This window comes from Mustela nivalis (genome assembly GCF_964662115.1).
Source record: "Mustela nivalis genome assembly, chromosome: 5".
NCBI lineage: Eukaryota > Metazoa > Chordata > Mammalia > Carnivora > Mustelidae > Mustela > Mustela nivalis.
Window position 1 is genome coordinate 69361046 of NC_139024.1, and position 26746 is coordinate 69387791.

General features: G+C 39.8%; 1 protein-coding gene and 1 long non-coding RNA gene across 7 annotated transcripts in view; one reads left to right on the top strand and one right to left on the bottom strand.

Annotated features, from left to right (window-relative positions):
• Window positions 1–234: 234 nt before the first annotated feature.
• SMLR1 (small leucine rich protein 1) lies at window positions 235–8173 on the bottom strand. The gene is made up of 2 exons (XM_082729670.1): window positions 7939–8173; window positions 235–654 (listed from the first exon to the last, which is right to left on the bottom strand). Exons 1-2 carry the CDS (start codon window positions 8063–8065, stop codon window positions 569–571), a joined length of 213 nt encoding a protein of 70 aa, XP_082585796.1. The 5' UTR covers window positions 8066–8173; the 3' UTR covers window positions 235–568.
• Window positions 5663–26746, top strand: part of LOC309864309 — a 74833-nt gene continuing 53749 nt past the window's right edge. For 4 of the 6 annotated variants that reach the window (XR_014311451.1, XR_014311452.1, XR_014311453.1 and 1 more), the window contains exons 1-7: window positions 5663–6306; window positions 7679–7819; window positions 14761–14867; window positions 17107–17213; window positions 17635–17760; window positions 19382–19525; window positions 20693–20860. This is a non-coding gene — a long non-coding RNA (uncharacterized lncRNA). Of the gene's footprint in view, window positions 6307–7678; window positions 7820–13868; window positions 14255–14760; window positions 14868–17106; window positions 17214–17634; window positions 17761–19381; window positions 19526–20692; window positions 20861–26746 lie in introns of those variants that run through there. The other 2 variants (XR_014311455.1, XR_014311456.1) reach the window with 2 other exon arrangements.

Sequence of the window (26746 nt, forward strand, 5' to 3'; positions counted from 1 at the left end):
ACAAGGGTGATGTGATTTGTGGGGGCAGCTGGAAAAGGGAGAGTAGCCAACCCAGGGCTGGAAGTGATGACTGGAAGGACGTCATTTAAGAGTCGTGCTGCAGCAGGTGGAGGGCGTGGGAATACTCTCGAAGAGGGAATCCGCAGAGGCCTCAAGGTACTCGTCTTTTGCCAATGTTTGTTCTCTACCAGAGCTGCTTCACCAACAAAATCAGAATAACGTACGCTTCCATAGGATTATGTAATGAGGATACTTGAGTTTTATTTTAAAAATAGTGTCCTTCAGAATAGACAGAGTCTTATAAAAGTTAAAAAGATGCTAAGTGTCCAGTCCATACTGCACATCCAAGAAAATCTTGTATTCTTGGTACTCTCCGACGACCTGCTCTTTAACGGAGTCTTGTAGACATCCCCCCAGGGTAACAGCTGCCACTTTGCAAAGTGGTTCGGAACCAGCTTTTTAGTACTCTATTTGTGTTGTTGTTCGAGTTTATGAACTTATGTTAGGAGCTAAGCCATTGACCGTTGCTCTCTGCTCAGTAGAAATTTGCTACGGGTCAGTCCTCAGGTCACGTTCTTTTCCTCCTCTGGTACAGATCAGAGCCAGCCTCGTGTTTGTGCTGGTGTTGGGGGGTCTGCGACAGTTCTTCATTAACTGAAAGGAAAATTATCAATTAATACTTTGGAGGCAGTGGAGTGCCTGCCCTGGATCATGGACGACTCATGTGTGGGTGTTGGCCAGCGTTTCTAGAAGTTACTCAAGGCCGGGTCCCCAGAGCAAGGCCTGTTGCAGGGTCTCCCCTTCCTCCCCAGCAACTTCCAACAGAAATGTAAATGCTTATTGTGAAAGAGTGGCCCCGACTGTAGTGGGCAAAGTACCACTGTAATCCTTGTTATGTGCTAAGGGTATTTAATATTTAGCCGATTAAGTGCTGATTAAATGTATTTGGACTCCCTCATTCAATAAGCATCCATAAAGCAAGTCTGTAGAACAGGGGCTGGGGATGTGAAAATGAGTAAGACAGAGTTTCTGTCTCTGACCCTGTCCCAAAATGTGTTAGGCACATTTAGTCTTTAGATATGCCAAATTAGTCTTCTCCCTTTTACCTTTTGACATCCTTTACTGAAAACTCTGTTTTAACTTTTTACCTCCTGCACATTCCTTAACCCCTTGAAACATGGCTACAGTTAAAGCTACTCTACTGAACTATTCAAACTCATCAGCGATATCGTAATTACAAAATCTGGTGGCATTTTTCAGCCCCCAACTTCCTTCCCTGTAGCATTTGACACAAGCCCACCACACACCAGTTATTTTCCTCCTTTTGGCTTTTATTATGCACTATCATTCTGTGTCTTCTTATCTGCTCCCATAGCTTCCATTGTTCTCTCATTGGCAATAACATATAGGATCTTGAGGCCTGAGATTTCTCTTGAGATCCCCACAAGTATTGCTTGGGATCTGGGATCTTCCTGATACAGGAAAAAAAAATCTGTATCTATATCAATATCTATATCTATATCTATATCTCCCTTCCTGACCACCACCAACACACACCACTGAACCTGCTTTTACTCTTACCAGTTTTCTTTTCAGAATTATAATTATTCGGGTTATCCAAAGCCAAAGACCAGGAGTTTGCAATCTTATGGGAGGTAACACATGTTTATAGACTTGAGCCTGAAAATCTTCCCTTTGGCTCCTGTATCAAATCCAAGCAACTTACCCCTTGCCAGACATTTTATATGCCATGTGCCCCAGGACAAATGCACTCTCCTTGACCTGAGTTCTAGGCCTCCGTGATGGCTTGCCATTATAGTCTGGAGGTGTTACGTATGCATTGGATGGTGACAGGCCATAAGCTGCATGAGCCTCAAGATAGAATAGCTAATATTTATTGAGTACTTATTATGTGCCAGACACGTGTGAATCCTTTTGCGTGTCTTATCACATTTAATTCTTGCAATGGCATTATGCTGTAGTCATCCTTGTTAGTCTTACTTTACAGATGAGCAAATTGAGGCAGGGAGAAATCAAGCGGAAGCAATTTGCCTATGATCCCCAAAATAGATGGATCCAGAATTCCATCCCATGCAGTCTGATTCCAGAGCCCACACTCTCAACCAGTCGGTTACACTGCCTGTCCATTAGATGATTGCTTTTCCAAGGTGTTTCTTGAGATGGCCCAGGGCTTAGACACTAAACTCATTGAAATGTGAGTATTTCTTCCCTTTAGTTCTTAATTACTGAAGAGTAACTACATGACAAGTGCTGTGAATGAGGAACCAGAATACAAACTATAGAACTGAAAATTGGTGACCCGAGTAATGGGATCAAAGGAAGAGCACTCTAGGAGTGGAGAACCCGAGTAAAGGGATCAAAGGAAGAGCACTCTAGGAGTGGAGAACCCGAGTAAAGAGACCAAGAGGAAGCTCATCAATCCACAAGGAGTTAGCTCTCCAGTCCACGGTATCCAGTGTAAGGTATAATGCAGAGAATAAGAGCAAGAATTCACCTGTCTCCTGAAACAGCTTGTGGCCTGGCCATCGTTTTACCTCATCAATCTATTAAGGAGCATGTTGAGAGGTACTAGACTGGTGAGACTGGCGGTGGCCCTGAAAACACCTGAGTTCATTATGGTGGACATTCTGCAGGCATCAAAGTTCTCCTGTTGGGCCACAGGTGAAGAAATGCAGCCTCTTTGACTTAGGGTGACCTCTTTATGCTGAGGAATCCCCATCAGAAATAATTACTCCTGTTACATAGAGATTAAATCCTCTCAAAACTTTTCTAAAATCCTTCCCTTATTTAAAATTCTCCCACAGTTGCCTTCCATGTTTGTGGTAAGTTTGTTTGTCTTGGCTGAAAAGATTCATCCATTCAACAGGTATCTGTTGAACATGTCATCTGTGTTCAATACTATTTAATACTGTGTTCAATACTCCAGGAGTTGTGTGTTGGCTAATTTTAGAGCTGGCCGGCCAGGGTTCATTTCCTGTCTCTACCACTTTCTAGGTGAGTGATTTGGACAATTTGCTTAATTATTACAGGATAATTTTAATAATAGCTGTTATTATAATGATAAAACATGGCTTCTTGGGATTTATAAGCCACCAGGGATAATAATAACTACTAGTTTTTGGAATAGGCATTGTTAACCTTGTATGTATCACCTCATATAAACCCCACACCAACCTTACAGCTATTTTCTGCTATTATTCTATTTTAGAGATGAAGAAACTGAACTTTAGAAGGTTGGGTGGCCATTGTGACATCAAGAATTCAAACCGCGTTTGGTTTGATTTTGTGGTCTGAAAGCTCTTAACAATTTCACTCTACTAACCCTTACATTAATCTGATTTTTTTCCAAATACGTGTCTTTTTCCCTTTTGACTGCTGACTACCAAAACATATATATGAAGTTTAGCGAAAGACGTCTAGTCATGTGCACATTTTCCAGACTTGAGATATTTGTTTTAGAATGTAAGTTGCTGGATCTAACCCCACACAAAAACTTTCAGGCATTCAATAGACATCAAAAACAAACAAACCAAAAAAGATTATTTGGGCAGTGTTGGTTATTTAGGGAGCAATTTGTCCTTTATCAGCATGATGGTATTTTGGGGGGCAAAGAATAATACCGGAAGTAGAGGTTTAGGAATCTCAGGAGTTGGGGAGGTGAGATAATCAAAACTTCTACTGTAGAAGGTAGGAAATGGCCACGGGAGTGGTGGATGAAGGGTTTTACTGATGGGAAGTTCAAGATTCAGACCTGCACCTGAAGAGCTGCTCCTTAAGGCAATTGACAGAGATTGAAGAGTGCATAATGCTAGAGAATTTTCCTTCTTCCTTTGTGAGAAAATTGATGTTGTCTACATACTAATTAAATTTACATGCACCATTACCTCCCAAGGCTTCAAGTGTAGGGATTAATGTTGAGTGATTATAGTACCTCCACATGCTTTCCATCACATCTTAAAATGCCTCTCTTGGCTGATGGACTAGGACGTATGGGCCAGGCAAACTAATTTTCTGTTTCAGAACATCAGACTCTGGGGTTCTGTGAACACACCAGTTAATCTGTCAATGTCCCTTTCTTTTCAGGCACAAAATAGGAATGATTACACTTGCCATAACCCTGGTTGGAAGATTAATGACATGACATTTGACCATCTGGTTACAGTTTTTAAATGAGAGCTGCTAAATAAAGATACAAACTGGTCATATTTTATTTGGGGCATGTGATCTCAATTGCCCTCAAACTATAGAAAAGATATTACTATTTACACATAGGCAAACAGCTACAGAAAGAGCTACCTTTAAAAAATGTTGTTAAAGTTTTTTTTTTTTAAAGAAAAATTTGGAAATAAAGGGAACAGACCCACAGAAAAATGAAAATATGTTTAGACTAAGGTTGTCTGCTAACAGTGGAAAATGTTATCAGGAATTATTCCAGAAAAGGATGCACAGTTCCCACTGGGAAGAAGAGGGAAACATAAGCAAAGCTCGGTTGGAATAGAAAATTCTGGAGAGAGAGGAACAATGCAGGGTGTCCCTCAGCTGCTATCTTTGCCAGGTACCTACAAGGAATAGTTACCAGGGTCTTTACTAGTCTTACCCCACCACCCTCAGGACCCAGTCTCAACTGAATGAAAACTGACAAGAGAGAAGCCCGCTTTGGGCCAGTCAGCAGGACAGTGCTCTCTTGGTATCCTGCAGATGGTTCCTTAGCAAGCTGCTGGTAACAGTGTACCGACAGTCATTAGTATTCTTTCCAACAATAAGCCTCAGATGGGACCCCTACCACATTACGTGACTGATGCAGAGAGACTTGCTGACTTCTTCCATCTCCTCCCTCACCCCTCCTGTGCTCCTCACCTGTAGCCCGGAAGCTCCAGGCACACCTCAGTGAGAGCCAACAAAAGGGGACCATAGAGAAGAACCACAGAAAGTGGAGGCTCATTACATCATTGTGGGGGCCTCTTCACTGTTTGGAGGATTCTGCTTCTAGTGGGAGTGCTCTGCTCCAGCGCTGGGACAAGACTTAGGGAAAAGGGCAGGTCATTCTTCAGGCCATTGACCAGACCTGTAAAGGAGGCCAGAACCAGAAACAGAGAGATTTGCAAAGTCTGTCCTCCAAATTCTAAACATTTCACCAGATGCCTTTTGTGGTTTTATGGACCTGGGATTGTTATCTCCATTCTGAAAGTCCATAGTAAGAATCTGTTCCAGAATCTAGAACAATCCCTGGTATATAGTAGCTTCTCAAATATGTGTTGAATGAATGCATGAGAACTCTTCCTACCCAGCAGTATGGTGCACATTTGGAAGGAGCCTCAGAGTTGGTGAAAGGACTCTACCCAGGGGACCTTATTGTTGCAAAACATGGAGGCTTTGATTTCTAGACAACTTACATGGGCAGAGATGTGTCAAAGAATGAGGGTGTCACTGTGCAATGATCCTAGTGCTCACGCTGAGCTTGTCCTTGCGGCCCGGCACTGTGTGCACACATTGCCTGCATTTTGTCCAGCATCAGCCCCCTTTATTGAGTACTTATTATGTGCCAGACACGTGTGAATCCTTTTGCGTGTCTTATCACATTTAATTCTCGCAATGGCATTATGCTGTAGTCATCCTTGTTAGTCTTACTTTGTTAGCCACACTGCCAAGGGCAGGCTTCTTTCTCCAGGGCCTTCGGAAGGAATGTGATTGACATCTATACCTCGTAATTATCTCCATTATCTAAATAAGCAAAATACCATATACCCATTTAATTTTAATTTTTGCGGATTATAGACGTTTTCTCCCAGAAGTCATCCAGGGATAAGTAAGGCTGTAAAACCAAGATTCATCCTTTTTTGAAGAGTCTGTCCCAAATACCATTTGTCTTGCTGAGCCATCTGACCTATAGCAAGTAATAAGTAGAGGCCAATAAGAGACTTTGGAATCCATGAGGCTATATTGGTCTGTTGATTGCCTCATTTAAGGCTTGACCCATTTTTGAGATACTAAACATTTATCTACCCAAAAAGGCAGCCAGAGATGAAACTTGGGAGTGACATGAACAATTCAGGTCTCTGACTGTGACATCAGTATCCTGTCACTGCTCCATATGGTGCTCAGTGTCACTGGAGGCCTGGGATGCCTGTGAATGACAACAGCCATTGCAACAGCTTTAAAAGACTTTCAAAATGGAAATGTTTGCAATGGCTAGGGATTCAACCAGTTTGGAAGGTTAAAATCCCATAGTTAGGATCCTGGGGATTTCTAATTTTCTCTTCTTTTTTCAGAGGCTTTTTTCCAGAGGTAAGTGTTAATGAATGGCTAGGTGGCAGAATGTCCAGTAGACTGGTCTTAAGGCCATGGAGGATAAACTAACTTAATAAAGAAAAGGATTTATCACTTGAAATGCTGCACAGCAAGACAGAATACAGCTGGGCCATTCAACAAGAGGGTTGTTCATAAAAATGAGACAAAAAAAATGAAAGGTTAGGGAATATTTGAGTATGTTATGATTGGAAACTTGTGATTCTATAATGTGCTCTATAATGTCCTCTAGAATTTATGTTCTTTTTTTTTTTAAAGGTTTTTATTTATTTATTTGACAGAGATCACAAGTAGGCAGAGAGGCAGGCAGAGAGAGAGAGGAAGGGAAGCAGGCTCTCCACTGAGCAAAGAGCTCAATGTGGGGCTCGATCCCAGGACCCTGGGATCATGACCTGAGCTGAAGGCAGAGGCTTTAACCCACTGATTCACCCAGGTGCCCCTAGAATTTATGTTCTAAATCTCATCTTAGAAATATCGCCAGGGCACCTGGATGGTTCAGTCAGTTAAGCATCTGACTCTTGATTTCGATTCAGGTCATGATCTCAGGGTTGTGAGATCGAGCCCTGCGTCAGGCTTGACATTGGGTGCGGAGCCTACTTAAGATTTTGTCACCCTCTCCCTTCACCCCTGCCCCCCCATAAAAAGAAAATATCCCCAGTTGGACTTCTACTTGATTTTAGGTCATATGTGATGGCCTTCTTCATTCAGAATTCTGAAAATGTTTTATAGAATGGCATTCATAAAGGCATTGCCTGGACTTGGCAAGTTTTTGTGGGAAAGGAATGATTCTCAAATTTATTTTTATAGTGCTTTAATATGACACCATCCAACTTAAATAGTACTGGCTTTTGTTGCTATTGCTAAAATAAATATTAACCTCTATGATATTAATTTAATGTTTTCTGGACATATTATTAACATTTAGTCTATGAAGTCACAGTTCAGCTTCATTAATTTAATTATAGCAGAATAAACAGTCTTAGTCCAGGACCCAACTGCCTATGTCTGAATCACTTTGAGGTCCTGAGGTTTTTGTTTGTTTCTTTGTTTTGTTTTTCATTAAGACAATAGTCTCATGAAAAGCTTACCCCAAGTCCTCAACTATCTGTTAGGGCTCGACATTTGCCAAACACTGTGATAGCACATGTTTGGCACATTTTCTTAATCAAAGTTCCATGGGTGAGAGAGAAATGTACGTGCACACACTCACGTCACAAGCACAAAGGTGTCTGTCAGGGATAGAATGCAGATCATGATATGTGTTTTAACATTTGTAGAATATATTGCCCTGTCAGAGAGAGAGAGAAGCAATCATAAGTCAGAATCATTGATTCACAGTTCATCTGTCCAGGTCAGGGTCAAGGCTACAGTTAAGGGGTCCTCACCGCAGATCCGCAGAGCCTTGCTCAGGATCCGCACTGCTGAAAGGATCACGCTGCCTGTTCACCAATGAAGAGATCCGAAGAGAGTGCTTGGTGGCAAGTACCCACAGGTACAACCAGGTATTGCCCCAGACCCCCTGCCAGAAACACTGACCTTGCATTGGCTTTTTGCAAATGCGTTCCTTAGGAAAGGACTTCAAGCCACTGCCTGGTGTGGCTTCACACTTACCCTCCATCAGTTTGATCCTGAAGTAGGCGATGAGAAGGAATAGCAGCAGAGCCACGGGTAGGAAGACCACAGCGACCAGGAACCACCCAGGGAGCTCCCTCATGAGTGCCAGCATCACAGGGGTCATTACCAATCACCTGGATCCCAGGGGCCAGTGGGTTCACTCTCAGGATGAGGGGAGCTTTGCTCAGAGTCTGTACTTGTTTCGTTCTGGGGCTCTGGCCTTTGCTCAGCACATCTCAGTGGAAATCTTGTGGACTTTGCTCTATTTCAACAGCCTGGTGAATCTGAGAGGATTGCTGGCAGGTTACTCTGTAACTCAGCTACGAAGTGTAGAAGAATTGCAATGTGATTCCTCTAAACCATTCCAGAGAGAAGCATTTATCTGGCAGGGCTGGGAATGACACCAGGAGGACTAGATTTCTTTGTATTCAGTTTATCTGGGATGAACAGTACCTGACTCCAAGCAAAACTCATTGTTATAGATATTTATATCTTACCAGCTATAGATATAGATATAGATATTTATATTCTTCCCAAATATAGATATTTATATTCTTCCAAGACATGGGAAGAATTTTTCCTACATTTTCTAAATTTCAGAATTGAAAATTACTGAGTAGACATGCTCATGTACCTATGAGCCTGTGTCTAGAAAAAGTCAATTTTCCTTCATATGTAGTTGATATAAATAATATCTAGGAAGGAGGAGCAATATTCTTTACAAATGTAAAAACTCTTTCTAGTATATCCTCCTCAATTACTTTTCTGAGAGGTACACTGGTATATTTATTTATTCAACACATGTTTAATTCTACTAGAACCTAACCCCTCAGCTAGACTCTGGCTATATGAAGAATAGTATAAGCCAGTCATGGCCCCTGCTTTCTGAGAGTAGACATAGACACGAAAGAGGTAATGGCTGCAGTGTTGATAGTGATGGCAATGATATTCTATAGCCCCTCAACCTTCTCTCCTTGAAGCATCAGTTTTTGCTCACTGCTTTAGTAGTTTGTACTCTTAGTTATCTTTTGCTTACACATTTCTCTGGGTCCACAATTAACAGTAGAAGTTGGGCCCTGAATGCCAGTGTTGTGGTTTGTGTGGTAACTACAGAGTTTCTGGGAAAAAAAAAAAAAGGGGGCAGTAAATCATTTTGATACTGATGTATTGACTAAGTTGAGTTGCCACTGACTGCTTTAGTAAAAAAAAAAAGTTCAGAGATACTGGTCTACTAAACTAAAAGCAATGGAAAGAATCATTTCCGTAATGAAAGACTCTCCTGGAGAATTTGGGAAATCTGGAGGGGAAATTGACAGCTATCTTCTTGGGTTGATGTTATAACCTCTTCATATTCTAACCCTGTCCCTTTCCCCACTTGGCAGCTGCCTGGGTGAGTGGCTGGAAGATTCTATCAAGTGCATGCTCTTGTGAGTGCCTCTTAATTTTTTTCTTCAGAGATTTTGCATGGCCACTCAGAGTCTTAGTCCCCTTGTAAAGTGGCACCCTAATTTATAAAATGAGAAGAATGGAGAGCATCTCTGGGATGCTTGGCTGGCATTCCTCAGCTGTGAACAGTAAACAGCTTCCTCTCAGAAGAGAGACATCTTAATTGCAGAAAAAGCCATTTAGAATAGCCAAGATTAAGTCAGCATCTGTCGTACCTTATTTGCTTCTCTTCTTTCCCTCCACAGACCCTTGAGTGGTGTTGTTGCTTTTTCTCTTGAGTGCTTTCCAATGAGGAGGCTCTCTGGTGCTCTTTCAGCTTGAACAGGATGCTAATTTGTAAAGTGTCAGTCTACAAAGAGACTCCATGAGCAGGTGACATTACCAGGGAGATGTTAGGCAGCTGTTGGGCAGACTGTCATGCTCTTTCTTTCCATTTCATTCCAGTCAAAACTCAGGCCTTCACTGAATGCCTAGCCAAGGTAAGTAAGAGTGAGGCAAATATATAAATGACAATAATATAAGCTCCTAACTTGACATATAAAGTGCAATGGAAGTACTGAAGAGAGACTGATTAATTCCAGTTAGGGAATTGGGCCAAGTTCATTAAAAGGATAGCATTTGAGCTGAGCCTCAGGGTGGGGAGTTTTGGAATGACCTTCTTAGACAAACATGTGACTGTAGAGAAGGGTCTATGGAGGACAGGGAAGAAATGAGAGTACCCAACTGATAGGGGGTTCAGACCAGAGATACGAAGGTGGAAAAGTGGGGTCCTGTCTTGAATGCTAAGAACTGTGCTGTTTGGACAAGGAGGACCAGTGGAAGGTCTTTGATCATGGAAATGCATGAGCTGACCTGGGCTCACTTAGGTAACCCTTGACAGAATGGACTGATGGAAGAAAGTTTAGAGTAGGCTGTCTCAACATGGTATCAAGATATAAGGAATCTGAGATGGGAGGAGCAGAGGGAAGGAAAAGAGCAGGACAGGGGGCTGGCAGGAACCACATGAATAGTCCTTGGTGAATTATGAGAGAAGTAAATGTCACCCATGATGCTACTAATCACTGAGCACTTACTATGTATCAGGCATCTCATACTCTATGTGTATCTTATTTAATCCTCAGAGTAACCTTATAAGGAAGAGACTCATTAGACAAATGAAGAAATGAGGCCCAGAGAGGTTAAATAACTTTCCCAAGATGCATATGTAATAAGTGACTGTATTCCTGAGCCTGTGCTTTCATCCACTGTGCTATGCCTGGCGTGGGTGGCTGGGGAGATGGTAGTGCTGTTAGGGGAGACCTGAACGCAGGCTGAGCAGCAGGTTTAAGTGGGGGAACATTTACAGTTATGCACTCATTAAATTGGAGGTATGGAAGGGGAAGCCTGTGGAAATCTGGAGGTCAGGAGAGGGGACAAAGTCTTGCAGTAGGAGTTCTTGGGAGTTCTTAGAGTATAAATGGAGGCCAGGGCAGAGTGGGTGGAGAGATCAGGAAGGAGTGTGCATGAGAATAAAAGAGAGACCAGCTGCAGACCATAAAGAACATTCTCACATAAGACATGGGAGGAAGGATGAGAAGCAGGGAAGGAAACCAAGGGCTCTGTGGGGTAGGAGAGGAACCCAGAGGATGCCAAGTCAGGAAATGGTTGCAAAAGAAAGTTCCAAGAAGGAAAGAGTGAGAAGTGGTGTCAGTGACTGGCTCTGAGCTAATTCTGACCCACATGGAGAATTCTAAGAGGTGCAATCTGTGAAGTGAACTCAAAGGCTTACTCTTTCCCTAAAAAGGCTCTTCTGTGAATTGGGGGAAATTGGAGGGGGAAACAAACCATGAGAGACTGTGGACTCTAAGAAACAAACAAAGGGTTTTAGAGGGAGAGGGGTGGGGTTAGGTGAGCCTGGGGTGGGTATTAAGGAGGGCACGTGTTGCCTGAGCACTGGGTGTGGTGCATGAACAATGCATCTTGGAACACTGAAAAGTTAAAATAAAATTTAAAAAAAATTTAAAAAAAGAAGGTTGCCAAACTATGGGAAAAAAAAAAAAAGAAAATATAGGTTTTATAGGCCTTTAAACTATTTACTTAGAGAAAATAAATATATTTAACACTGTAAACTAAAAATATACTTTTTTCCAAAATATGGCTCTTTTGGGATGTAATTGACATAATAAACTATACAACTTGGTAAGTTTGGCCTATGCATATATACCTGTGAGCTCATTGTCACAACCAAATGATGAACACATCCATCACCCCAAAAGTTTTCTTATGTTCCTTTGCCATCTCTCTCCCCACCCCTCATGCTTCCCTAATCCACAGTCATCCCCTGATCTGTTACATTACTATGTGTTAGTTTGCATTTTTTAGAATTTTATATATGTGGAATCATACAGTGTGTCTTTTTTTTGTCTAGCTTCTTTCACTTGGCATAATAATTTTGAAATTCATCCATGTCGTTGTGCATATTAATACACAGCTTTACATTACAGAAGAGCTTTTCATTGTGTGAATATCCATTTTTTACCCAGTAACCTGTTGGTGGACATTTGGGTGTTTATTCACAGTAGGATACTACAAATAGAGCTGCTGTGAACATTCCTGTATAATTCTTTTGATGGACGTGTGCTCTCACTTCTCTTGGGAAGATAGTAAATGGCTGGATGTATGTTTAACTTTTTAAGAAATTGTCAACCAGTTTTCCAAAATAGTTATACCATTTTATATCTCTACCAGCAGTGTTATAAGAGTTCTGTTTTCTTCACATGCTTACCAACACTTGGTATGGTCATTTTTTTTGGCTATTCCAATGACACTTAGTGGAAACTCACTGCGGTTTTAATATGCAGTTCCCTAATGATGTTGAACATCTTTTCATGTACCTGTTTGCCATTTTATGTATCTTATTTCATAAAGTGTCTGTTCAACATTTTTGCATGTTTTAAGAAAATTAGATTATTTTCTCACTGAGTTTTGAGAGTTCTTCGTATATTCAGGATATAAGTCAATTATCATGCATATGATATGCAAGGATTTTTTCCCCATTCTAGCTCTGTCTTTTCATTCACTTACCCATGTCTTTGAAAACATAGATGTATTAAATTTTAATGAAGTTCAGTTAACCAATTTATTCTTCTATGGATTGTGCTTTTCATGTCATGTCTAAAAAATCTTCTGCTAGTTCAAGATGACATAGACTTTCTCTTATGTTTTCCTCTAACAGTGTTGTAGTTTAAGCTTTTATATTTAGGGTTATGATCTATTGTGAGTTAATTTTTATATATGATGACAGATAAAAGTTAGAGTACTTTCTTTTTGCATACAGATATTCAATTTCTCCAACACTATCTGTGGATAAAGCAGTTCTTGCTCCTGAATTACCTTTGCACCTTTTTCACAAATCAGAAGTTCAATTATTTCTACATTCTGTATTCTGCTCCACGATACTACTGTTAAACTTTAAACCAGTGCCATTCTGTTTTGATGACCGTAGACTTAAAATAGGTCTTGAAATCAGGTACTTTAAGCTCACCAACTTTGTTCTTTTCCAAAGCTGTTTTGGCTAGTACAGGTCATTTTCATTTCCATGTGAATTTTAGGATTACCTTGCCAATTTTTATAAAAAGTCCTCTTGGGATTTTTCCTTGACATAGCATTGCATCTGCAAATGAGGAGAGAATCAATATGAGAAGAGAATTGATATTTTAACAATAGTGAGTCTTCTGACCCAAGATCATCACATGTGTTTCCCTTTTCTGTGGATCTTCTTTAGCTTTTTACGACAATGTTTTATAGTTTTCAGTATGCTAGTCTTGACCATTTTTTGTCAGATTTATGCCTAAAAGTTTCATATTTTTTAATGCTGTTGCAAAGGGTATTGCTTTTTAGACTTTGATTTGTGATTACTGGTAGTATTAAATGTTTTCTTAAATTATGAAAAATGCCAAAGGACTGGGAACTTCTAGAAGATTAAATATTAGAATTGATTAAAACATCCTAGAGAGCTTGGGAACTTTTATTTATAAAGGCTCTTATCCCAATCCAAACTGGCTGCTTGGAGTTATATTTAGCAAGCATAGCAGCTATAGAAGGATGGGGATGGTGGACACACTGGTAATCTATGTGATTTACTGGAATTCAGGGTGGGATTCCATAGGCAATGTGCAATTTCCTACCACAACTATAGCAAATTCTTCACCTGGCTCTCTACCATGTAGTAGGAAAACCATTAGTATTACTGGGAAATACACATCTATGAAAATTGAGGGACATAGCTAACGCATTGGGAATTACACTCTCCTACTGATTTCCTTATAGTGAATGCTCCCATTGTTGATTTTACATGATTATTTAAGAAACAAGTGGTTGTAGATTTTGATATTTGGTGATAAAATGCCTAGGGACTATTAAATTATCACCTATTAAACTCTTGGTGAGAGCCGGGCTAAAGTCTTCCTTAGATAATTGTGACTTATTGCAGGTAACACCAAACCCACCAAGCCTGATTTCTATTCTGCATCAGTCTGCCTGAGCCACAAAGAATGACTCATTCTAAAGAATGACATGGGCAAAAGCCGACCTCAGGTAATTGTGGCCTATTATAGATAATATCAAACCCACCAGGGCCCTGGTTTGGATTCCGCATCAATCTGCCTGAGCCACCAAGAATGACTCATCCCAGTGACATGTCATGGGCTAATGAAAGTTCCGAAGTCCATCAGTGGAAGGTGCTCACGTTCCATCGACTGATACCGAAGCTATAAAATTATGTACAATACAAAAAGTTCAGCACAAACACAACTAATGAATTTCAAATGAAGTGCTTTGACATAATTATATGCAGGACGTTTTGCTGAAACCAAGCACCACCCACAAGGTAAATGTAGTTCTGACAACCCCTTTGAGTGGGAAACCTATATTCTTTGGCCCTTTATTAACTGCCCCTCCTAGCTTGGCTCATAATTAAGTACTGTGACCCGGCATCAGTACTACGGTCAGCAGAAAAACGAGTGCTCTGAAATCATGTGGCAATGATGGGTTATATGGTGCTCATTCAATTATATATAAAAAAAAAAAGTATGATCACAGAAGAGACAATGCAGGATCTACATTCTGTGTGAACTTTGTAAGACTGTCTACCAGCTTTTATTTCTTCATATTTCCAGGCAAAGAATATTTATTAAGATCTTAACATGTGCCCTGGAGGCACTGATTTGGTGACTATGAATGTATCTCTGGTTAAGACCAATTCCCTGTCCTTATAGAACTTACTACCTTCCAGAGGAGAAAACAGACACTAAGTGATAGTGGGTACCCATTATCAAATGCATGTATTTTTCTGGGCAGTATTCTAATCATTGCTTGTGTTGTGTGTCATTACAGTCTTACATCAATGCCTTTGGAGTAAGAGCTGTTTTTCTCATCACTATTCTACAGACAGAAAAGCTCCTGGAGTTTTAGTGTCTCATCAAGGATTACACCATTAGAAGGTAGAAGAGCTAGGGTTTGAACACAGAGCCCAAACATTCATCCACTGTACTCTACTCTTCGGCTTCTCAGCCTCCTAGAGACAAGAGTTTGGAGGCTAGAAATCAGAGATAAAGGTGTTGGCAGAGTTGATTTCTGTTGAGACCTTTCTCCTTGGCTGGTAGGGTGGCCACCTTCTTGCTGTGTCCTCACTTGGCATCTTCCCTGTTCAGAGGCATTCCTGGTGTCCCCCCCTTCTTAGAAGTGTACCAGTCGTATTGGGTTAGAATCCTACACTTATGGCTAATTATAGCTTAACTACTTCCTTAAAGGCCCTAATCACATTGGGGATTAGAGCTTCGACATCTGAATTCTGGGAAGGGACACAATTCAGAAGTTTCTCTGAAAAGTTGACTTTTGAGCAGGGTCTTGAGTGAAGTGAAAGAAGGAGTCATATTCATATTTGAAAGAGTTGTAGGCAGGAGGAATAGGCTGTACTAAATTTCTGAAATGGAAATGTTTCTGGCATGATCAAAGATATGTAATGAGACCTGTAGTGGCTGGGGCACATTGAGAAAGAGGACAAGTAATAGAAATCATACTTCTGAGAAATAGGATATAGAAAATTTGACAACACTTAAAATAAAGAGGCCAAGAAAATGTGCCCATTTCTGTGTCTAATCTCCAAAACTCCAATTCATTCCACAAGGGTGAGCAGCTTTCTTTACTGCAAGGTTTTGTAGAGCCTTTAATTCGGTAGGGTATACTGTATACTGTGAATCCCCAAGAGGGATACTGCATGAGCCTTTTCCAAACTTACTGGACTATCAAGTCCTTTTTGCCAGGAGACTCCCAGGGAATTAAGGTCTATAGATCATGTTTTTGAATATAGGCCATTAGGTTAGAAGATTTGTCCTGGTGCTCTGAACATAAAGTTTGTCCCTAAACATCAACATATAGGTTTTAGATTCTTAAGTAGAGAACAGTAGATAAGGAACAAATGATGAGAAATTATGATGGTGGGGCTTTTTGTTTTTATTTTTGTTTGCTTTTGTTTTGTAAATGGTGCTAGCACAAAGTGACCCCAACAATTCAAGAAGCATCAACATTGTCTCATTCATGAAATTTTCCCAGTTGTCAGCTCATTGCACTTTGCAAGTGTTATTTTGTTCACTGGAAATGATCATTAGAACATGCCCACCTGAACACAGATCTTTGCAATCCCATTCCATCTAGGGTGACCTTAGAAATCAGATGTTTCTCATCATTAGCAATAAGCTGTAACAGAAGTGGGTAGCTCTCTGGGATTTGAATGAAGGTGAATGTTTGCCTTCCAAGTGCCAGGGAGATGAGGGCATTTTGACACACCAAAAAGTTGACTGTTGCTTGAACGTATTTGGAATCTCAGAGATGGAAGTCCTACCAATTCAGGCTTTTTCTCCCTTCACCCATTATGTTTTGATCAGTCAATATGTTTATGATTTAAGAGATCAGAACAGAGACCGACTTACACTAATTTAAGCTAATGAAGTTTCAGTGCCAGCACCTTCCATTTGCTCTTCCAGACCCAGGAAAGGATACGGAAAATATATACACTTGGGACATGGTTTTTGTAAAGTTTGCAAAAGAAAGATACATTAATTGCAATTAATTAAGACCCATATCTTTGTACTTCAACTTCCCTTCTGCCATGCTCCCATGTCGTGTATGTAGTGTTGGAGCAGCCATACACATATTTGGAACAGGTCTTGAGGAAGATGGGCTGAGTAGCATTTAATTGGGGGAGACACATTTAATTGGGTGAGTAGAATGTATATGTGGTTTGCAGTCATTTCTGCATATAGTTAAGTTGTATCTAGTTGTGGTGTGTTAAAGGCTTCGCGAATACTCCTACCATCCACTGTGGGATGATCTAAAGGTTCAGGGGAAAAAGGTCAAAGCTCAGTTTGAACATGTCCTGTGGTACTCGACTTCAGAAGCATATCGGAAGTGGAGGAGAAATAAGATTTGAAATATAAGGAGCCTGAATGACTCTGAAAAAACATTCCAAATATCAAGCATGGAAAATTATAACTGGAATATTTGATTCTCCTTATTCCTCTGTCAAAATGAAACATATCTCCTACAGTTTATATACAATTACAAGCAAAGTATACATTTTGGAGTTAATTGGGTAAAATAGAAATTTTGGGAACGGAGTCTGAGGACAACAGTTACCAATAGTCCTACAAACAGTAATTGTATCTTTGTGCAATTTTACAGATTCCCAAGTATTGGATTACATTTTAGTGTGTACGACGGATCTTGTCTTGACAAAGTGAGGGCAGTTCTGGACAAAAGAACACACAGAGTCGCCACCTAGAGAGCGGGTCAATGAAGAAACCTGTGTTCTAATATCAAAGTATACATCTTAATGAAAGTTCAATGTATGTAATATACATTTTATTATATGTAGCACAATATAATAACAATTTTAAATACTTAATCCTTTTCATAATGCCTTGATTGCAGACTATTTTTGTGTCTTTCAAAATTATTGATTATACCAAAACTCAAATATGATAAGAAGGAAATTCCTAGTGGAGAACAAAATAAAAAACTGAAAGACTGACAAAAGCTCCAGAATGTAAAAAAAATACATAAAAATAAAAAAATGGTTAGTTTTTTAAAATTTGTAACTTCTTTTGTTACAAATTTGTCATTTCTTTTCTCAGTCTCTGTGAAATGCATCTTCCCTTTCATACAGAATTTTGTGTCTGCAACTTTGTATTTTTTTTTTCTCTGAAACAGGGACTCCTCCCCAACAAAATATAAAGCTTCAGACTTGCAAACCTGGATCTGCTGCTGAGGGAGAAAAGAAATTTTCCAGAGAAGAAAATCCTGAGAGAAGTACCAGACAGCTCTGCAGACCATTTTGTGATTTCTAAATTCTCTAATTTAGGCTTCTTGCCATAATTTCAGAAGGATAATGACCCATCTCATTGATATTGCTGGCTATGTGCTGGCTCAGGAAGGCACTTCTGACTTACTGGGCTCTCTCAGAGGAACATTCACCAAAGACGGCCATGTTCAGTATTAAAGGGCAGGGGGGTTGTGAGGTGGCCGAGGGTGAGGGGGGTGGTTTGAAGTGACGCCAGAGACTCTATGTGATAAAGTCAGAGAGGAGCTTTTTTTTTCTCCTGGTTTAGAACGTTGCCATTTTATGATTTTATGTATGTATGAGTTTATTTCTAGCATGCAAGCCGAGACGGGGACAGAAGGAGAGGGAGAGAGAGAATCTCAAGTAGCTCAGAGCCTAACCCAGGACTTGATCTCATGACAACCCCAAGATCATGATCTGAGCCAAAATCAAGAGTTGTTGCTTAGCCGACTGAGCCACCCAAGTGACCCTATAATTACCATTTTAAATCGAATTCTCCCATAGCACAACACACTCAGTACAGAAGAGCTGCCATTATTATTACGACAACCCCCACCACCCAATGCCTGCTCCAAGGATTACATTTTATGTAAAGTATATACACACTTGTACAAATGTAACATTTGTGTTTTATAACATGTGTTGGGTCATGAAATCAATTTAGTGGGTCTCAGCCAGAATTGTATTAAAAAATGAATCAAAATGGAGAAAAATATTTGAATGCATTTCATGTGGAAAGAGAAGAGTTTTGTGAAACTTGTTTTACAGTTGTGAACAGGGTGTGTGTGTGTGTGTGGTGTGTGTGTATGTATGAACTGTATTTCTAACCATTGGTTGTCTTTAGGAGTTTGAAAGTCATTGTTACAAGGCCTATACTTTTTTTTTTTAAAGATTTTATTTATTTATTTGATAGAGAGAGATCACAAGTAGGCAGAGAGGCAGGCAGAGAGAGAGAAAAGGAAGCAGGCTCCCTGCTGAGCAGAGAGCCCGATGCGGGACTCGATCCCAGGACCCTGAGATCATGACCTGAGCCGAAGGCAGTGGCTTAGCCCACTGAGCCACCCAGGCGCCCCAAGGCCTATACTTTTAATGAAAGTAATGAAAACATAAGTATTCATGTCAGAGTGTAGCTAAAGCAGAAATGAAATCTAACCCAGATATCATTGATTGATTTTATGCCTTTTTAAAAAAGATTTTATTTATTTGTCAGAGAGTGAGAGCACAAGCAGAGAGAACAGCAGGTACAGGGAGAAGCAGGCTCCCCGCTGAGCAGGGAGCCCAAGGCAGGACTCAGTCCAGTGATGCTGGGATCATGAAGGCAGACGCTTAACCGCCTGAGCTGCCCAAGCACCCCTATGTTGTGTTGCTGTTGTTTTTTTAACTTGAGAGTGAACCTTTTCCTGCTAAATGGTACTATTGTTAAATGTCTGTCACAGAGAAGATAATCCAACACAATGCCATTACACAGATTTATAGCTGACCTTTGAAATGTAAGTCAGAATGCTCCTTTTAGAAAAAACATAATTTTATTTCTATTTCCCTTCAGAAAAAAGTCTTTATGACTTCTGCAGTATCCAAACAGTTCATCCTTGGTGTCCTTTAAACCTGTGTTTGCAGATGACGGACAGATCGGATTGTTGCATTGCACAGCCTGGCTTTCTGTTAGAGCACAGCACTTTAAAAACTCATCCTAGCAACGGAGGCTAAGTTCTTCCATGAGCAGAGTGAGTACAATGAGCCTGTCTGTATTAATCACTAGAGGTAAGCTACCAGGCCATTACTAGCACTTTCTGCCAAGGTAGTAACAGGGAAATAACAGCTGTTTGTATAAGGAAACTAGGAGCTCATTTGCACAGCTACTGGAGGGGATGGGGAGATTAATGCATGTTGTCATTTCTACAAGTTTAATTTGACTTGTGCTAAAATAGCATCAATACCCATTGCCCCTTGCCATTCATTTCTCTTGAATGCTGATTAATTTACTCTCATTTCACCCTGAATGCTGCCAGGCAGTAATGACTTGTAGCCATCTGGCCGTCCTATTTTATCTTCCCCGCTGCCCCTAAAAAGAAGCAGAGATGGGGACATTCTTTTCATGGGCATCCATCCAGCTGCTCAGAGTTCCCAGTCCTCCTTTTGGGGAATGCAGGGTAGATGGCTGTGCTGACAGTGGATTCCTGAAGGGCCACACAGTTTTTGTGTTGGAGCTGGAAAGCAAAAGCCTCCTAATTTCAGAATTGGTGGGGGAGGGGGGTGGGTAATGGGGGTGGTGGCTTACGAAGGGATAGATCACAGAGCCTATATATATCAGTTAACAATTAAGCTTCGTAAAAGAGATTTATAAAGTACAGCTACTGTTACCGAGAGATATTTTGTAGATTTATAATAATACAAAGTACACAGAGATAGGGCTCTTTACAGGCATTTAAAGCTATATTGTTAATATTGTCTTAACTCCTAGAAGAACGAGAAACCATCTGGTCTCAGTAATTGCTTCCAAATATAATTTATTTTCTTTCCATGATATTTTCAGAATAATCAGACATATTACCTCATTATGGGTAAAAGAATAATAAATTAGACTGACAAAATTTGATTCTATTTCAAGGATACTATTTTTAAAAAATCAAATTTATTGAGCTATAGCTTACATATAATAAGTTCTGCCCATGTAAGTCTGTATTTTAATGTGTTTTTGACACATTTGTATACTCATACAATCACCACCGTAGTCAAGCTATAGAATATTTCTACTAGCCCCCACATTGTCTTTGTGCCCCTTCCTAGTCGATTTTCCCCACCCTTAGCACCAGGTAACATCTGACATTCTGTCAATGTAGATTAAATTGGCTTTTTCTAGAATTTCATAAAAGTGGACTCTTAACATTATATATACTTTTTAAAAAAGATTTTATTTATTTATTTTAGAGAGAGAAAGAGAGAGTGCACACCAGCGCGGCAGGGTGTATGGAGGAGGGAGAGGGACAAGCAGACTCCATGCTGAGCCAGAGGAGAGCTCGATCTCACAACCCCGATATCATGAGCTAAGCTGAAATCAGGAGTCAGATGCTCAACCGAGCCACCCAGGCATCCCTGGTATGTATACTTTTGCATCCTACTCTTTTTAAAAAAATTTAATTTACTTTCATTTTTTCAGTGTTCCAAAATTCATTCTTTATGCACCATACCCAGTGCTCCATGCAATCCGTGCATCCTACTCTGTTGCTTAGCATAATTCATCTATGCTGTTGCATTCTTCAATTGCTGAATGCTATCTCACTTTCACTCCATATCCTTCCATATCACCATAGATGTGCCATAATTTGTTTATCCATTCATCTGTGGAAAATGGACATTCGATTTCTAGTTTCTAGCTATTATGAATAAATTTGTGTATAAGGCTTTGCATGGAAATATATTTTAATTTCTCTTGAGTAAAAACTTAGGAATAGAACTGCTGGGTCTTTTGGTAAATGTACATTTAACTTTGTAACAAACTATTGAACAGCCTTCTGAAATGATTACACCATTTCACACTCCCACCAGCAATGGATGAGGAGGATTCCAGATGTTTCACATCCTCACCAACACTTGGTCTTGTTATCTTTTAAAAATTGTATCATGTCAGTGGGTATATAGTGGAATTTCACTGAGCAGCTAATTTGAATTTCCCTGTGTTTTAAAATGTAGATTTTATTGTTATTTAGGTATGGCAAGGCCAACAGATCAAGAGATCACTGCCACTAGGGTCAGCAAGGATCCAAAATATTAAGACATGAAACATATAGAATAAAAAGACATGATGAATACACCTGATGACTAATGATATTGACCGTCTTATCATGCATGTATTGGCCATTCATACAGCTTCATTTGTAAAGTGTTCAATTTTTTTTGCCTTTTCTAAAAAAAAAAATTGTATTGCTTTCTTACTGAGTTCTAATTAATATAAAATTTTAATCTAAGTTCTTTATCAGATACTCATATTGCAACTATTTTCTCTCAATCCATGGAAGAGAATTTAATTTTCTTAAAAATGTCTTTCAAAGAGCTTAAGTTTAAATTTTGATGATGTTATCAATTTTTTCTTTTATGGTTCATGCCTTTTGTGTTTTATTGAAGAAATCTTGGCCTACCCCAAGATCATGAAGATATTCTTCTGTTTTTGTTGTTGTTGTTTTGTTTTGTTTTCCTAGAATTTTAAATATTACAGTTAGGTCTGTAGTACATTTTGAGTTAACTTTCTGTATTGATTTAAGTAAGGGTCAAGGCTCATTTTTGCCCCCCAACAACACTTGCTCAAAAGACTTTCCTTTCCCCATTGAATTAAATTGGCATATTAATTTTTATTGAAAATCAACTAGCCACCTGTGTAGGGGGTGAGTGAGAACTCTCTCCTCTGTTGAACTGATGTGTAGATCTGTCCTTCAATGCTTGTATGAAATTCTTTTGCTTACTATGGCTTTATAGGAAGTCTTAAAATAAGAAAACATGTCATCCAACTTTGAATTGTTTGGTTATTTAAAGGTTATTGGTCCTTTTCTTTTCTAAGTAATTTTAGATCAGATTTATAAAAACAAACAAACAAACAAAAAAACTGTTGGGAATTTGATTGGATTTTGTTGAATCTATGGCTCACTTTAGAGAGAATGAGAGTCTTAATAGCATTGAATCTTCTAATTCATAAATACGGTCTATGTTTCCATTTACTTAGGCCTTTGTAATGTTCTCTCAGGAATCTTTTGTAGTTTTGTGAGTACAGTTTGCACATATTTTGTTGAATTTACTTCTAAGTTTTTCATATTTGGGATGCAATTATAAATGGAATTTAAATTTTTTCATTTCCCGTTGTGTGTTTCTAGTATATAGAAATGCAATTTTTGTATATTGATTCTGTATTTCAAGAACTTTCCAAGCTTGCTTTTAAGTTTTAAGGGCTTTTTGGTAAATTCCTTAGGGGGGTTTTATGTGTCATGCGTACATAAGGAATTTTACTTCTTTCTTTCCAATCTGCAGGCTTTTTATTTCTTTTTCTTGTCTAACTGCACTGTTTAGAACCTTTAGTACAGTGTTGAACAAGTAAAAGAGTGGACAATTATTCTTTTTTTAGTAGTTATTCCGCCTATTTTCAGGGGTTTCAATCTCACATGCAGATTTATATTTGGTAAAAGAGTCAAGGGGAATCCTGTGCAGATTTTTTTTTCTTTTCAGCATAACAGAATTCATTGTTTTTGTACCACACCCAGTGCTCCATGCAATACGTGCCCTCCTTAATACCCACCAACTGGCTCCGCCAACCTCCCACCCCCTCCCCTTCAAAACCCTCAGATTGTTTTTGGGATTGTTTTTCTGCTTAGCTTCCTCCTGTTGGGGACTCTGCCCTACAAATTCTAGCTGCTTTGTCCTCCCCAATTTCCTGTTCCTTGCTCCTAAACTGAGCAAGATTCTCAAGCTCAACTCATATTCCCCCTTTCTGTTCTACAGTCTAGAGATTGTCAAAAATCCTGGGTAATAGTAGGAAACACCTTACTTTTTTTACCCCATTCTTAAGAACCATAGTCCTCTACTCCCTTGTGCCTGAAAATAGTTGTTTCTGTGTTTTATCCAGTTTTCTAGTTGTTTACAACAAAAGGGTAATTCTGGAGCTTGTTACTCCTTTACGGTTACAAATGGATACTGTCTGGGGCACCTGGGTGGCTCAGTTGGTTGGGCATCTGCCTTCAGCTGAGGTCATGATCCCAGGGTCCTGGGATAAAGTCCCACATTGGGCTTCCTGCTCAGGGGGAGTCTGCTTCTCTCTCTGCCTTCCCCTCCTATTTGTGCTCTGTCTTCTGTCAAGTAGATAAATAAAATCTTAAAAAAAAAAAAAAGAAATAGATACACTCTAATATTTAAGCATTTACTGGTTGGTGATGATGATGATGATGATGATGATGATGATATTTGCTATGTGACTCAGCCAGTTTTGCTTTGGGGAGAAAAGGGAAGTTTTAACCAGTAGTTTTTAACTTGTCTCATATTAGACTTATTTGAGAGCTCCTAAAACACAACTATGTTTAGGCTACTTGCCCAGAAATTCTGATTTAAATGGCATTTATTTGTTTTTAAAGCCTTCAGATTTACTCTCAAGACTCTACACAACTTGTCAATAAGTGTTCCATGACATCCTGGTGTGGCCAAGATGGCTTACAGGTATCCTGGGTTACAGATCTTTTCACCCCTGGGGGCAGCCAGTCCTATCCAGATCCCTCACTCCAGCAGGAGTCAGCAACCTCAGTTTACCTCAGCGTACCACACAGACACTATCCTTTCCTGATAATGCTGTGACTGTGGGCCATTGAGCTTGAAAAGTTAATCCTTCTTTAGATTCCCTCATCTTCATATCCCAGCTCAAATGTTACCAAACCTTTTCCTGACCTTTCAGGGTCATCCTTTCTCCTTCCTACCCATTCCCATTGCAACACATGTACAGCTCTGTGACAGTCATGTTTGAGTTTTAAGTCTGTTTCTAGTTAAGATTTTAATCCCTGGAGGATGGAGCTGATTTCTTTATTTTTATTTTTATTTTTAAGAAACTTTTTAAAGTTTATTTATTTATTTGACAGAGAGAAAGAGATCACAAGTAGGCCGAGAGGCAGGCAGAGAGAGAGGAGGAAGCAGGCTCCCTGCTGAGCAGAGAGCCTGATACAGGGCTCGATCCCAGGACTCTGGGATCATGACCTGAGCCTCAGGCAGAGGCTTAACCCACTGAGCCACCCAGGTGCCCCTGGGGCTGGTTTCTTTAATCATCTCTTCCTACTATCAAGCAAATTGTTTTGTACTTTGTATTTACTATATTTAGGTGGGCCGTTCTGGAGTTTAATGTTGGAAAGTATTCTGTGACCAAAAATATTTTCTGTTCTATTGAAAATCTCTTCTGTGTTTTCAGGGTGCCTGGGTGGCACAGTTGGTTAAGCATCTAACTCTTGAGTTTGGCTCAGGTTGTGATTTCAGGGACATGCGATCGAGACCCCTGTCACACTCTACACTCAATGTGGAGTCTGCTTAAGAGTATCCCTCTCTCAGGTGCCTGGGTGACTCAGTGGGTTAAGCATCAGCCTTCTGCTCACGTCATGATCCCAGGGTCCTGAGATCCAGTCCACATCAGGCACAAGTAGCGGGAAGCCTGCTTCTTCCTCTTCTTGAACTCCCCCCTGCTTTTGCACTCTCTTTCTCTCTGTCAAATAAATAAAATCTTAAAATAAAAATGTGTTCCCTCTCTCTGCACCTCCCCGCTGCACCTTCTCTCTCTAAAATAAATAAATAGATCTTAAAAAAAAAAGTATGTTTTCAGATTTTCCATAAGTCAGTCAGGTGGAAGAGGAATTTTGTATTATGTTACCCTGTATTTTGTATTCTGTTATTTACAGTGGGGCTTGAATTCATTTCAGGTCTCTACTCTTTTTTCACAATTAATTTTGTCCTTTAGGGAAAAGAATTTGGTGGTGCCTTTCTACCTTTAAGCATTTGTACTTCAGAAATGAAATTGTTTGATTTGATGAATTTTTCTATTGATACCATTTTAGCTTTTAAATTCAGAAAACTTTATTAGGTTAGATTATTATTTTTAAATTAAGCATAAATAAATTGGATGGGAAATGAATTTCTATAAGGATAATGGGGAAGAAAATGCAAATATTAATTGCTAATATCTCTTTGGTTACATAACACCAAGCTTCATATGTTTACTCAATTCTTCTTTTAGATTAATGTTGCCATGAGAAGAGTCACTCTGTCTGATATAATGCCTTTGCATAAATTAGGAAAATGCACCTCTTCTGGGCATGGCTTAGCAAACAGAACAAGGGCGAGATTATAACCTCATTTTTTATTTTTTTAATTTACAACTTCACTCACTTATCTCCTGAGTCAGGAATCCTCATTTAAGACATAGTGGCTCTATGATGACTTCTTTACTTTTAGGACAACTGTTTGTTTCTATACAATTTGGCATATTTCCAGGAGGTAAAAACAGATTTGATACCCTCCATTGTGTATAAGACACAGGAGTATGAATAGTAAAATCATGTTGGAGAGATAAATTAAAGAGCATTCAATAGAGTTATCTAAATCTCAGTTGTGCGATTGCTCCTCTGCATGGTGGCCGGCGGGGGGTGGGGGCTCAAAGCAAATTAAAGGTAGAAAATAAGGGAAGTGAGGTTCTCCTCCCGTGACCCACATAGTAAGACAGGAGTGAGGGGATAGGAGCCAGGACACTGCAAATCTTTGGCTAATGTCTTCCAATAATGGCACATTTGGGTTGGCTAAGACACAAAGGAAACATCCCATTTGCCAGGTAGATGAATATGTACCAGTTCACCTCTGGCCACAAAGAGAAAGGCAGAGGTTGTCATCTATTGGTGAGGAAGAGCCAAGAACAATGCCAGGTAGCGCCAGAGTTGTAGTCGGAAAGGACCACGCATGGAATCCGTCTGGGACCTTCTTACTCTGAAATCTTGCTTTCCTCACCAGCCACGAAACATAATTTTGGTGGGATAAATGTATCACTTAATCCATTGACCATGTACTTGACGATTTTGGAGTCCTTCTCAAATTGCATGTGCAGGCAGAAATGGAGCACTAACATTTCCTGAATAGCCCTATTTGTTCTTCAGTATCTTAGATGCTTTCTCATACACTGACTCACAACAATCCCAAGTGGTTCCATTGGACCTAAAGAGGAGGATGTTGTAACAGACGGAAAGGATGGGTTGACTGTTCTTATTATAGATTTTGTTCGTTGGCAGTAAAGAATCTCACTTAGTGTTGATTGGGTTTTCTGGTTGCAAATCACAGGGAGTGGAAGCTGGTCTTGAATGAATGACCTCAATCATTAGTGCTTGTGTTTCTTTTTCTCCATCTACAGGTCCTGGTTCTGTTTTCTTTCCCCTCGATGATTTTCTTGATCCATTTTGCCCCATCCTCCCTTGCTTCTGGTTAACA

Excerpts from the sequence above, each read along its gene's own strand:
- SMLR1 (XM_082729670.1), bottom strand. The coding sequence starts at position 8,065 with ATGACCCCTGTGATGCTGGCACTCATGAGGGAGCTCCCTGGGTGGTTC. Across the intron at positions 655-7,938 it reads CAGGATCAAACTGATGGAGG|TTAATGAAGAACTGTCGCAG; the intron begins GTAAGTGTGAAG and ends TTTTCCTTTCAG.